Genomic DNA, 15,118 nt, shown 5'->3' with positions numbered 1-15,118 from the left:
TTTACATTAGTATACTGTACATTCTAAATCATGTTGAAGTAACAATCTGTTCAAGATAGCAGCAGCAAGGGCATACTTTTTATACATTTAATGGACCACACAGGGTACACAGAAAATTTCTTAATCATTTCTTTTACTACCCCTGAGTGAAATTCTGAAATAGTCTTCCATGTGGCATTTTTAAAACACAAAACCCCCTCCATGTATACTGTACATGTACAAAACTGTCTGACATCACAAAATGCGTACCGGTACATTCAGACATGTTTCCATAGGGCTGCTCACTGAAATATAAAGACATCACTGATGCCTTTATATTCTCACTCATTAAAAAAAAGAGACATTCAAAGCAGGTGATGTGTACGTAAGTATTGATCAGTCACCATACAGTACTTGTAATGTCACCTTCCTTGGCACCTAATGCTAAAAGACATCCATCTACCTTTTGACTTTAAGTCAAGCCAGGAAAAACACAGAGAGAGAAAGAATGACAGCTAAAATTCTAAGGATGTTGGCCTATACATTTTGTCGGGGTCATCCCACGAGACCCAACACCCCATGAGTCATACGGTCCACGAGACTGACATCAAAAATAGGTCCACGAGTCATACAGCCCATGAATTATACGGCTCACGAGTCATACAGCCCATGAGTTCGACACTAGGCACAAAGGCTCATGAGACCGACACTAAGCAAAGAAAGCCCACGAGACCGACACTACACAATCAAAAGGCTCATGAGACCGACAGTACGCAAAAGAGGCTCACGAGACCGACAGTACGCAAAAGAGGCTCACGAGACCGACACTAGGCAAAGAAGGCCCACAAGACCGACAATAGGTAAAGAAGGCTTACGAGACCGACACTAGGCAAAGAAAGCCCACAAGACTGACACTAAGCAAAGAAGGCTCACGAGACCGACAGGATGAACAGCGCCACATGTCAATTACCTATACAGAGTGTTCCATGAATGGAAAATTACATACTGGCAGATGCAATTTCATCATGCTATCGAGCAAGAGATTGTAACTTATTGAACAGCACCATCTACACATCAACGACATCAAGTAACTATGTATTTCTACACATGTGGCTTTTAGAGGGCAGTTCTGTCATGCTACGGGGAGCAACATTGTTACCAATTTATGTCTTTTTTGTTTAAATAAAATTGTCCTCTTCATGGGCCCCCCCAAAAAAAAAAAAAAAAAATGTATGAAAAAAAAAAAATAGAGGAGAACGATGTATGGTTTGATTTTATATGCTTTCCCAATTTCCAGAGAGATGGTGGACAGGATGTAAGTTTTTTTCGCCCTTTTCTTTCTTGCTTCACTAGTTAAGTATTCCTTATTAGATATCCTATCCTCCTACTCATGCCCACCTGCTTAGAGTTCAATTTGTATTTTTTTTCTGTAACTATAATGTATGACATTGATTTGTGGCTTGTATTTGTAAAATTATTCTCCTCAAAATGGTACATTTTTCATGAAATATAGAATAGCTGTTTTCATGGATGCATCTTCTTTTTCCGAATCCTTAAAGCTACCTTGATAGACAATTATATCATTTTCTGTGAATTTGTACTAAACCTTTGTAGATGTCTACTCCCCTTCCATATCATGTACAGCAATTGTGCACTGCAACATTGACCATTTTGTGAAATATTTTCTTGTAAACTTCATTCCACAACTGGGTATTATTCTAGTTGGTTGATCTGAATGTCCACATCATTTTATTTTATTCTTTTTTTCTATAAGCAGGTGTATACCGGTACAAGTGTATATGTTTTGCGGAAAGGGAAAGGAGGGTGTTTTGGCATTTTCGAAATTAATGTTGAAACATCTGATGCACTTTTACTGAATTTTATTTTTTCACAAACACTCAAACACACAAACACAATTAAAAATCTTGAACAGTTCAGGGGGCGAGGGAGGGCAATTGACGGGGTAATACCCTAGCAACTCTCCTTATTCATCTCTCATATCTTCCTTATGCCATTATCTGGACACCCTATACAATTAATTGGTCTATAGGTGGCACTGTTCATCCTGTCGGTCTCGTGGGCCTTCTTTGCATAGTGTCGGTCTCGTAAGCCTCTTTTGCCTAGTGTCGGTCTCGTGAGCTTTGTTTGCCTAGTGTCAGTCTTGTGAGCCTCTTCTGTGTACTGTCGGTCTTGTGGGCTTTGTTTGCCTAGTGTCGGTCTCCTGAGCCTTTTAAGCGTAGTGTCGGTCTCCTGGGCTTTGTTTGCATAGTGTTGGTCTCCTGGGCCTTCTTTGCCTAGTGTCGGTCTCCTGGGCTTTGTTTGCCTAGTGTCGGTCTCGTGAGCCTTATGTGTGTAGTGTCGAACTCATGGGCTGTATTTGAACTGGTGGGCTTTATAATTTACTTGATGTCGAACTCGAGGGCTTTATTTACTCAGTGTCGAACTCGTGGGCTGTACAACTAGTGGCCTGTATGACTTGTGAGATGTACACACTGTATGACTCGTGGGCTGTATGACTTGTGAGCTGTACGACTTGTGGGCGGTATGACTCGTGGGTGTCACTGTCAGTCTTGTGACATGCACCCATTTTGTCAACCCATGATGTACCGAGTCTGTAACATCATCACCAACCAGCATTTTATTTCATAAACGTTCGATCTAATGTGAGATCCCGTTCGCGCAGGCGCAGTCAGTTCGTTCCAACATGGCGCGTTGTTGAAACGTTTCTCGCGTGAGCGCGACAAAACAGTTCAGTTTAATCATATTTCAGTACTCGGTATTCGTCTTTCGTTCTTTGTCGGAGCGGTTTCCAAAATTCGTTTTGGGATGGAACAAGGTTTACCGACCAAAAGCCCTGCGGGGCCAGTAGATGGCGGAAAAAAGGTCCCCCTTGAGAGGACGCCTGTGCAAGTGGAGAAATCGGTGCAGTCTCGTACTGCCGTAACGTTAACGCATACTCCCAGTGGCAGCCCTGCGGGGAAATTGCAGACGGGGAAAACCGGTCAGCCCAGCACGTACGGTAAGGATAGTGTGCAGTTACAGTCGGTGCAACGTGTGGTAAAGGCCAGTTCAGCTACTCCGATCTTAAAAAAGACGAAAGCCAAACGCTCTGCGGAGAAATCTGGCAGTAGTGCCACCTCAAAAGGTTGCTCAGCTACAGGTACAGGTACTAACGTGCGTAGTACTGCTGGAGGTGCTCCAGCACAGGTCTCAATGGAGAGCAGACTCGAGAAGCTAGAGACTATGATAGAGACATTGTGCAACACCCAGTCTCAGAAATCTAGATCTATGTTGCCTTGCTCGAACCAAATTGATGACCCCGAGTTAGACTTTATGGACTGGGACTATGAACTGGACCCTCATAATAAGCAGAACCGTTTTTTGTGTGATGATGATGATGATGCGTCATCTGTTCAGGCTACACATCCTGGTTACACAGCTAGGAACATGTCTAGTTTGGGTGAGCAGACTGGGCAGGCTACTGACCGAGAAGTCGCTCAAGAACAGTTGACAAAAGATGTGCCAGCCCAGCATGTGACGAGGCAAATAGAGGAAGACATTGGGTTTGCCTCCCGTTTTGCGACGCAGACGGACATTGGGGACCCGCTCCCAGATAAGCTCAATAGCAGCGTCAATTTTCTCATGACCCATGCATTGGAAGAAAATCACATTGTTGAGACGTGTGACAAGTATCCCCAGCCAGAGAACTCTCAACTGGTTGTGCCTAAGGTAAACCCGATAATCTGGGACAATTTGTCTGGTAAGGTTAGAGCACTCGACCTACGCTTACAGAAGTGTCTAAAGCCCCTCGTGAAAGGGATGACAGCCATGCTTCGCACAGCGAATACCTCCCGCGGTGAGGCGGAAGAGCTAACAGACACCCAACAGGATGCCATAGCCCTTATTGCTAATGCCAGCTATGAACTGAATACACTCAGGAAGTCTCTCATCAAGCCAGACATTAATTCAAGGTACACACATCTTTGCAAACCTTCGGTTAAGACCACGCAGTGGCTCTTTGGGGATGACCTCCATAAAACTGTCAAAGAGATGGATGAGCAGCAAAAAACAGTTGGAGCCATCAGAGGTCGTACCTTCTTCCGCCAACAACGGTACAACCCATACCAGCAGGGCCCACGCGCTGGGTCTCAAGCAGTTCCTTTCCAGCATCAGAGGTATGCTAATGCAGGGTGGTTGAGGACGAGATCCATGCAGCCTAGAGCCAGGGGTTTTTTAGGCAACAGAGCCCTGTCTGCACAAGCACACAGCCAGGCAGCTGCTGCAGGCAGGCCATCAGGGAATCCAAATCAGAGGACTCCACGATACAGACAACGTCCACACACACACACAGCCCTGGCGCCGGACAGACGTCCGGCTCTGAACCAGCAGTAGTCTCCACTACACCAGATCCAACCACCAATGACTCAGCTAAGGTCAGTGAACTTTCACAATTTCCTTACATTACTACCAATGTAACATGTATCGGTGGTCGATTGACAAGCCATAAACATGCCTGGGAAAGAATCACCTCAGATCCATATATTCTTCATGTAGTGAATGGATTAGAACTGGAATTTGAGGAAGGGGTTCCCCCTGCACAGATTAGGGTACCATTACCTTACAAATTGAATAGCTCTGAGCTTAAGTCAGTTGATGATGAGCTTTCTCGCCTGCAAGAGAAAGGCATTATTGAACATGCAATGCCAGAAGAAGGGCAATTTATCTCGAACATATTTGTAAGGGAGAAGAAAGATGGTGCCCACCGAATTATTTTGGATCTCTCGAAACTGAATGAGCACATTGCCTATCACCATTTCAAAATGGATACTTTTGATACAGCAGTGCAACTGATTACCCCAGGCTGCTATATGGCTTCCATCGACCTTCGTGACGCATACTATACAGTCCCAATAGCTGAAAGTCATAGGAAGTATCTCAGATTCATGTGGAAAGGCTCGCTGTGGCAGTTTAAGGCGATGCCAAATGGGCTAGCATCAGCACCACGTATTTTCACCAAACTACTCAAACCTGTGTTTGCTGCCATGAGAGCTAAGGGACATACAATAGTTGCCTACATTGATGATACACTGATTATAGCAAAATCAAAGGAACTAGCCGAGAAGGCAGTTATCGAAACTGCTCAATTGTTGAGTGAGATCGGCTTTGTCATTCACCCGAAGAAATCTGTGTTAATGCCACTACAAAATATCCAGTTCCTTGGTTTTGTACTCAACTCCAATGCTATGAAAATCTCATTGGCAGAAGGGAAGGCTATTCAGATCAAGAGTCTCTGCTATGCACTTTTAAGAGCTCATGCCCCAACGATACGCACAGTTGCTTCTGTAATAGGTAAACTGGTAGCAGCCTTCCCTGCAGTTCACTATGGTCAGATGCATTATAGGCAGCTTGAGAGAGAGAAGACTATGGCACTACGCCAGAGTAAAGGCCATTATGATCGTAAAATGTCCCTGTCTATGGCAGCAAAAGCAGAGTTAATGTGGTGGGTACAGAACATAGACTCCTGCTGTGGCAGCATTAGTCAAGCACCGCCATCAGTGATGATAACTAGTGATGCTTCAGGACTAGGATGGGGTGCATCAGATGGGAACACCCATATTGGGGGCAGATGGAATGAGACAGAGAGAGTCAGAGCAGAGCTCAATGATATTAACTTCCTAGAGTTATTAGCAGCATTTTATGCTTTGCAGGCTTTTTGTACTCACCTTGCTCATTTGCACGTGCATATGCGGTTAGACAACACAACAGCAGTGGCATATATAAACCACAAGGGAGGCATCAAATCAAGAGATTGTGATGAGCTGGCTAAGAGAATCTGGGAATGGTGCAAAAAGCGTGAGATTTGGATTACAGCTACACATTTGCCTGGGGTGCAAAATCAAATAGCTGATGAAAAATCAAGGAAGTTTAATGACCAATTGGAATGGATGCTCAATCGGGATGTGTTTCGTCAACTGTGTGGTTACTATGGTAACCCAGAGGTGGATTTGTTCGCCACCAGACTGAATGCTCAAGTTGACAAATATGTGTCATGGCTACCTGACCCAGGGGGGTGTGCTGTGGATGCATTCTCAATAGATTGGCAGGGGGATTATTTCTATGCATTCCCACCTTTTTTCTTGATTGGCAGATGTCTGCAGAAAATTGAAGCAGAGAAAGCAGAAGGGTTTATGATTGTGCCCAATTGGCCAACTCAGGCTTGGTTTGGGAGGTTGTTAAATTTGCTGATAGATGAGCCCATAATCCTGCCTGTGAGCAAGACCCTAGTCACACAGCCTGTATCAGGAGTATCACATCCATTGTACAAACGCTTGCATCTTATGTCTTGCAGATTATCCGGCAACACCTTCAAGGTACAGGCCTTTCAGATGAAACTACCAAGATCATCTTGTCTGCCTGGCGTCAGTCAACCCACAAGCAGTATTCAGTCTACACAAGGAAGTGGTTGGATTTTTGCAATCGGAGACAGACTAATCCGATGCAAGCGCCTGTAAAGGAAGTGTTGGACTTCCTAACGCTACTTTACAAGAATTCAGGTTACAGTGCATTAAATACTGCGAGGTCAGCACTCGCGTCTGTTGTTGTTCTTACTGATGGATACACAGTCAGCTCCCATCCTTTAATTTCACGTTTTATGAGGGGAGTATTTCACCTTAAGCCTCCCAGGGCCAGATATCAGACTACGTGGGATGTCAAGTTTGTCCTGGATTATCTTCGCAACCTTCCAGAGTTAAATAGTATGTCACTTAAGGATCTTTCATTGAAGACATGTATGTTGATTGCCCTCGTCAGTGCTCAGAGAGTGCAAACGCTACATTTACTGAACATTGATGATATGCTTATGTCGCCCACTCTATGTACGTTCATAGTTCAAGATTTAGTAAAGCAGAGCAGACCAGGGAGGACTGGTTTAAAGGTTGCTCTCGCTGCTTATCCCCAGGATAAGCGTATTTGTGTTCTTGCCTGCCTTAATGAATATTTACGCCGCACCAGCTCCCTTCGAGGTCAAGAGAAGTACCTTTTCATTAGCTATAGGAAGCCATTTAAACGGGTCACTACAGATACTATCTCAAGATGGCTCAAGGACATAATGACTCGCGCTGGCATCGATGTAAATGTGTACAAGGCCCATTCCACGTGGGCTGCAACAACTTCGAAGGCCGCATCCAACGCAGTCCCAATGTCAGAGGTTCTGACACATGTCGGCTGGAGCAGGGAAGGAACCTTCCAGGCCTTTTATAACAAACCTGTCGCCATGCCAAGTACTGCTAGTGGATTTGCTCACGCAGTACTGCAGTAGTTCCTGCACCATTCGGGTAAGACATGTACAAGTGCATATTGAATTTTGTGGTCCACCATGCAGAGTTTTATTGCTGTTGGAAACTGTACACTGGTGTGTTGTTGCTACCATACACCTGTGTAAGATGTTACATGCAGGCCAGAGTGTCTTTGAATTCTCACATTAGATCGAACGTTTATGAAATGAAATAATAGGATTAAACGAGAACTTACCTGTTTGAAGTTTGATCCTTATTTTATGAATAAGAGGAGTGAGAGCTAATGTGCCCTCCTCTCCCACCCATAGACTAGGACATACCAGTATGGGTGAATTGTGGTAATTGTGGTGAAGACAAAACGTTCGAAGTACAACAATTGGCAATGGCCTCGTAGGGTAATAAGCCTACAAATTGTACATCTACTGGATGTATAGTGCACTCTGTCCTGCATGTAGCGATTAAGACTGACTGCGCCTGCGCGAACGGGATCTCACATTAGCTCTCACTCCTCTTATTCATAAAATAAGGATCAAACTTCAAACAGGTAAGTTCTCGTTTAATCCTATTATTATACACTAGATACAAATTAAGTCAATTGTGCATACAGTTGTCTGAATAGACAATGGACAGAGTAGCCTGCTGGTCCCATGACAGGATGTTATTACACTGGATGGTTTTCAGTGAGATACATTTGTACATGTACAAGAAAATATTCTGCACATCGCACCAGAACCACATGAATAATGCATTGCTTGAGTCTAACAAAGACAATATATTTTAGTACGCTATACAATTGTAAAACAAGACCATCCACACCAGAGCAATTTTGAGCTTTTTCCATGCCCAGGCAGCTAGCAGCTCATGTCTATGGAGTACCAAAACACCGAGACTCTCTTCATTACAGAGCTGTACATGTGATGTGTATAGAGAGTATGTACATGTACAATTGTACATATAGGCCCGAATTCACGCAGGTGGTACAAAAGAAACCATGGTTTAAACCATGGACAAAAACCATGGAGCGCCAAGTGTCGCACGGAATATTTCTTTACGAAATTGGTCATTTCGTCGACAAAATGGCCGTTTCGTTAACGAAATTATCATTTCGTGGACGAAATGTTCATTTAGTTACAAAATGTTGTCATTTCGTTACAAAACAATCATTTCATCGACGAAATGACTGATTTCTTAACGAAATATTCCATGCGACACTTGGCGCTCCATAGTTTTTGTCCATGGTTTAAACCATGGTTTCATTTGTACCACCTTCGTGAATTCGGACCAATGTGTCTTTGGTTAATCATCATTTTTTCATCTGATGATGCCAAATACGGTAATAATAGTAATGATAATAACAATCATCTGTGTAGAGAATGATTCATCTCGCTGTCAGAATTTTAGCATTAAAAGTGGCATCATATTTCATCAAACTACATTGTAGTACTTACTTAACTCGACTTTGATTGGAATAATTGTCCTCTCCTAATATGAAACTGAAAATGAAACATTGTTTCACAATCTTTAAAATACATATTTTGTGTTACAGCATGAATACTAGATTTGGCAGGGAAATTCACCATCCCACTTGAAAATTACAAAGATAAGTTTTGAAGAAGCCATATCAGTTAAATATTACCCAACACATTGTATCACATTTTCACACTATAACAGCAATACCTCATAATTTACACAACCTTCATTTGACCTGATGAGCACTATGCACTGTACAGTAACACACACACTCAACACTTTTTTATTGCACGTAGTAATGTAAACACAAGTGAAATGTAAATATTAACGTGTTGTAAAATTTCATGTATTCAGTTTGGTGTAAATGTAATAATGGAATACCCCAAATTTGGCCAAATACACTTTGTACATATAAGCAGAACTGTATTTGTACACGGTGTGTGAAATATCTAATGCACAAAGTATTACATTTGAGTTGTTTGTACACTGTACAATGAGGAAGCACACATTGGGGGAGTCGCATTGAAACTGACAATAATGGGAACTCCCTCCAGAACGGCAGTGATGCAATTTATGAGGTTCCCCACTTAACGTAAAAAAAAAAAAAAGAATAAAAGACTCCTCTGGACAGACCGATCTTTTCGTCTAAACTGACACCTGCATTAGCGGGGAAGTGATTTGTAACAGAACCAGACATGGTTCCTTGTGGAACCAAATAGGGTAACGTGCCCAAGTTTGGTACACTTACGGGTTTTCATGCTACAATGTATAGTTCCAAAATAAATGAAGTCTTGAGTATCTTTTGGAACATTGTGTGTCAATATAATGACATTCTAAATGCATATTTGAGATATAAATTTTACAAGAAATTTTGAAAAAAAAAAAATTGGTTTTATGTTATCTTCTTTGGGGCCATGTTTGGTACAGCACGTCCTTGATTGGTACACACGCAATTTTTAGAATGCGCTGTAATACAACTTCATTCATTTGCGCGCTTCAACATCATCACCCATAAGAATCATGTAGCTGTACTGCACAGTGCAGTCTGGAGGCAAAGTTGACAGTATTATGTACAATAAATATCTCTGTGAGCTCACTAGTCATTTGTAATCTGGCTGCTGTTGACTACCCAAGGAAAACAAAAATCCTGCGTTACACAAATCTGTTGCGCCCTATCCTGGAATATGCCTGTACTGTCTGGGACCCCTCTACACAGGAAAACATCACCTAACTAGAGAAAGTCCAGCGACGTTTCGCACGTTTTGTCCTTAACGACAATCGATGGACACGTAGTGTTACGCCAATGATTCACCGGCTTCATTGGCAAACACTTCAAGAACGCAGAGCCCAAGGCAGTAATGATGCATAGGGTCATGAACTCCCTAGTGGACATCCCACGGACCTATACAGTATGGTACCTGCACCATCTCCGTACCTGCATCCATGACATACCCTGAAACTTGTTGTCCCTCACACAAGAACATTATGTTACCAATCATCATTCTTTCCGGATGCCATCCGATTGTGGAACAACCTTCCTCTGGATGCTATCAACTGCACCTCTTTACTAGATCTATTCAAAAAGAGGGTGCAGGACATACATGTACAACTCCGTGAACAACCAGGGGTGTTTTTAGCTGCACATAGTGACTTTGTAGACATTTTTATGGCACTGTACATGCCTGCACCTAGACCCGGAGACCCGCCGCTCTGCGGCGGGGTCCTGGCGGCTACCTCGCAGTTTCATTCAAGTGAGAATCACGAACAACTCCCTATTGCCACATATACGGCAACTTCACAAATAAACCATGGCTAAATTTCTATCATAAACACAGTGACAATAAAAAATGAAATATACACTACCCCATTGCCTTGTTTCTTCTCACCAATTTATCTGGAAACTGCAAAAATTTTCCACATTTTTTAGGAGTAAGCGGCCTGCCCTAGTGGAGAGCTTTGCTGCTATTTTGAACGTGTATATCCATTTGTACGCATCTACGCATGCGTGAACAGTGACGTCACCGTTACGGATGCTCAGGGATATGAATAATGCATCATCGCACGGTGCATATAAGGTGAAATGAATATGCATCATGTAGCGAGCGATACAGCTGTCAATGGACCGACTGAATGCATGCTGCGCGCATTTGTGTGCAAGTGATTGTGAGTTTTAGTGAGCATCGATGAGCTGAAGATATTTGCCTTATAAGACAGCATTTTCTGCATCATAAGCAATGAAATGCTTCAAACAGTCGCCGATGTGAATCATTTAGGTTTAATCGACCCATGTCAGTATTCCTAGTATGTAGTAGTTTTTGTTGAAAAATTAAGGAAATACAGCGCCGGAACGGCACCCGTTTGGTACAACATTAAAATCTCAATGCCAAAACGGCGCAGCCCCAACACTGTACGTTGTACGTTGGGGCTGCTGGTCGCAGTTAGCCTGCACCATACCTGCCCACACACTAGTACGCTGATACACATTTAGTGGACTGTACTACATGGACGAAGAAGAAGACCATCACGCCCAACTATGAATTATTTATTAGCTTCAGTGTGTCAAGTGAAACGCACCCACACCAGCTCCCAGCGAGTGATCAGGCGCTACACGATGTCGCGCAACAAGAGTGCCTGGTCAAAATTGAAAAAGGCTACAGTGCTACCGACTCGCGACAGTGAAGAGGTTTCAAATCCCGTCTTCGTGAGCAGTTGTCGATCTCAGTCAGAGATCCCTGTTGACTGAATCACTTAAAAGTCATCGTATATCGATTTAAGAAAGAAATGGACTATTATTGTATTAAAGGATTATTTAGAGATCACGTTCTGCGACTCCTCTTGTCAATAATTGGAATACATCGGTAAGTATTCAAATTGATGCATTTTTAGAGGGCATATAAGGTTAGATTTAACCGCAATAACCCTAGAAACCACTATTACAGTTAGTATTACTAGATATTACGCCTTTCCAGATCCGAAATCCTAGCTACAATACGCAGCCCCAATGCGTACAGTAGCTAGCAGCTCCAGCTTCCAACGTCCAAACACACAAATAATAATGTAGGCCTAACGTACATAAATAACTAAAAAGAAGGACTCGTGCTTTTACTCGTCCATTTGCGTTGACTGCACAACATAACCGGCTTTAAATTTGGCACTGTTCTTCAAAATACGGCAGCAACTTGTAAATATCTCCTTCCCAGCTTTCATAACACCAGCAACATACATCAGCAGAAACGACCACAGCCTCAAGCTTACAGTACCTGTGGCCACCATAGATCCCTACAAGTTTTCTTTCTATCCTCGAGCCATCCGTATTTGGAACTGTCTACCACATCAAGCAGTAACAGCACAAACCCTTGCTGCTTTCCAAGAGGCTGCCCTTCCAGCTATTAGAAGGATGAAGCCTCCCATTGGTGACAGGATGCTGTAATTCAAGAGCATCTTTTACTTGCACATGTATCACGTTTTAATTGTATAGTAAGGGTACTAGGTCTCGCGCAGGGACCTAATGATCGCGCATAGCGTAAGTGCGTATAGCAAGCGATATTACGCGTAGGACTAAGCGCAAAATTTGCCGATACGCCCATGGAATAAACATACCTGACTTACCGCTCAACATGAGAAGGAAGCAGGTAAGAAATTTTGATTTCCAACAAATTTTCCACTTTTTTACCTTGTACAAACCTACCTTCCCTTAAAATCTGTTCTAAGGATGTTGTAGCCTAGACGTGTCGTCTCGCTTGTCTCGTTCGTAGTCAATAGAATTCGTAATTTGTTCGATCGATCGTTTACCACGTGACGTCATCATACACAAGAACAATGTATGCTGCCAGCTACGCTGAAATACTGTTAATAAATGTTGTTTTAAGTCAAATTTTAACACAACGATTATAATATTACAAAGGAATTAATATTTCAGTCTATCGAAGTTGAAGTGTGATTTCAATTTGAATTTGCTTGTGATTTCTTGCGCTAACTTGTGATATATTTGTGACAGGGGACGGCCATAATGATACTGAAGAAAACAAATTAGATGAGAGTGTGACAAATGGGTGACGAAAATGAGAGGGTGACGAATGGGTAAGCACACACACAAACACACACACACAAAATATATGTTCATATTTTACTTTTTTCCATTTTATATTACGTGTATATTATTGGTTAAAGTGATTAGAAATATTGTAAGAAAACTTTATAAATGAAACTCATTAACGATTATGAAAATATCAATGATAAAAATAATGATAATAAGAATGATAAAATGATGATGGTGGTGGAAGTGATAATAATAATGAAAATGATAATGATGATGATGATGATTATGATTGATGATGGTGGTGGTGATAATAGTAATAATGATAATAATAATAATAACAATAATAATAATAATAACACATATAATAATAATAACAATAATATACACAAGTTAGGTAAAATTGCTGTTGCTTAACAGGGACAAATTTAATATCAAGTGAAAAAATATTCTACGAAAGCCGGAGCACGTTACAGCCGCAGGCGCGCCAGCCGCAGAGGGGCAGACACTTTCACGCATGAAACTACAGAGGGCAGCTGCGCGATCTTTACATACCCCGAGAAATTGAACGCATAAAAAAAGTCTGACATACAAACGGCGACAGCGCACTACTCCGTCATCGTATCATCAGGAGATTCTGGGAGTTGATTTTTCTGCATTTTCGTGATATTCATTGCGAAATTCAGGTACGATTATGGAATAACTTCTATTATAAAAGCATTTCAAATTTTCGTGCGCGATATCTAGACCCCTCAACCATACACTCGTACATATCGTGATATAATCACGTGCACCATCACATACTGCCACTGCACCAACTTGCATCCCAGTCTAGCTGTGCTTGCAGCTGCTGTAGGGATTTATACTCCGTCAAGACTCAAGACTCAAGCTGCAGCTGCCGCCGCGGAGCGGAGCGCGCTCATATCATGAGCTAACTATACACAGCCCAGTCGCCGCTGTACATACGTAGCGCGACAGGGCTGTACCAACGAAGCTCCAAACACGAAGAGGGTCCAACGATCGCATGCGATCGGATTGAATTTTGATACTTTAGATCATTTTTTTGCCACTTCAAACTCATCTGACGAACAAAATGATAATGAGACTTCATATCTATGCTATGAGTATTGAAATTTAGATTTAATAACTTACCTAAATTGATGGTTATATGCAGCATGTGTGAACGGTTCACGAACGGTACATCGTCTTTCACGCCAGGCCATTTCCAATATTCGGGAGGTCACATGATCTGAATGCCCTTTCAAAAGGTCGCGCTGTCGACCGTGCTGCTACCACAGAACTATAGATTTCCGCAGAGATCAAGGCGCCATTTTGAATTCTGCAACGATGAACCGCGACGGTGTTAGGGAATCCGCCAGAAAGTATCATTTTTTGGTTCCACGGACTTATCACGAGGGCTCTCAATGGACTTACGAACCTTCTGTAATACAAGCATGCATTTAAGGTGAGTAACGTTTGGTAACGTGTACATTGTTTATAAAGAACGTATAAATTTTCATAAGTTTTGTAGTTGTGTTGTGGTTCCCCGCTTTGAAGGTGCCCGCTCGCTGGTCAGACGCTGTATTCGCGTAGCGTATTAACAGCGTCTGGTCGGGCTAATCATGAGCCTGCGAGTGCAGTCGATCAGGGTCCTTCTCCCTAACTCGCCAGAGCTTTCCCGTGATTCTTAGCTCTATCATTACGACCAGGTATAGAACACCTACGTTTGATTGAGATACATTGTACACTCACCGACGGCCACAGCGGCCAAAAGGATAGCCAGGATTTTCATCTTGTCCCCTCGGTAAATCCGTCTCCTTTCTCCTTCTTCCGAAAAAAGAATTTGCCCTACACAGATAGGCACGGGTTATGTCTGAACTTTGCAGGCGTCTTCGTAATTGTCGTCACAGCCTTTCACGACGAACTCCACAGCAAACAATTCATTTTGGATACACTACACAAACATCTCCGATCATGAGACCTATTGACCGATTCGGGTTCGTTGAGGGCAGCAGACATTTTATGGCACTGGGCGCAGCTAGCCCACAGATATAAATAGGTAGATTGATCCACAGATAAAATAGGTAGATTGATCAAGCCCATTCACAACCCACGCGTAGCTTTATAGCAAAGACGCTTAACTAATAAGACACGAAAGTGCGCGCTAATCCTGTACAAAACAAATGGACAGCGCGCGGTCTTCAAGCGTATACGCACATCACCTGAGACGCGCTGCCTTGACGCTTGATAAACAACAGCAGCGGCTTCATGGACAGCGCGTCTCATGTCTTTGCCTGAGACGCGCTGTCTTTGAAGATGTTGTTGTTTATCAAGCGTC

General features: G+C 42.7%; 1 protein-coding gene across 1 annotated transcript in view; it reads right to left on the bottom strand.

The window, feature by feature from the left end:
- LOC140228875 (prosaposin-like) overlaps positions 1 to 14,716 on the bottom strand; it is an 81,012-nt gene extending 66,296 nt beyond the window's left edge. Inside the window, exon 1 of the mRNA XM_072309144.1 lies at positions 14,533 to 14,716. Coding sequence (XP_072165245.1) covers positions 14,533 to 14,572 — 40 coding nt within the window. The 5' untranslated portion in view covers positions 14,573 to 14,716. The remainder of the gene's footprint in view (positions 1 to 14,532) is intronic.
- Between the last annotated feature and the right edge of the window lie 402 nt (positions 14,717 to 15,118).

The sequence above is a fragment of the Diadema setosum genome, chromosome 5, assembly GCF_964275005.1.
Source record: "Diadema setosum chromosome 5, eeDiaSeto1, whole genome shotgun sequence".
NCBI classification, from domain to species: Eukaryota; Metazoa; Echinodermata; class Echinoidea; order Diadematoida; family Diadematidae; genus Diadema; species Diadema setosum.
Note: the sequence above shows the minus strand (reverse complement) of the source record. Positions and strands in the feature narration are given on the sequence as shown.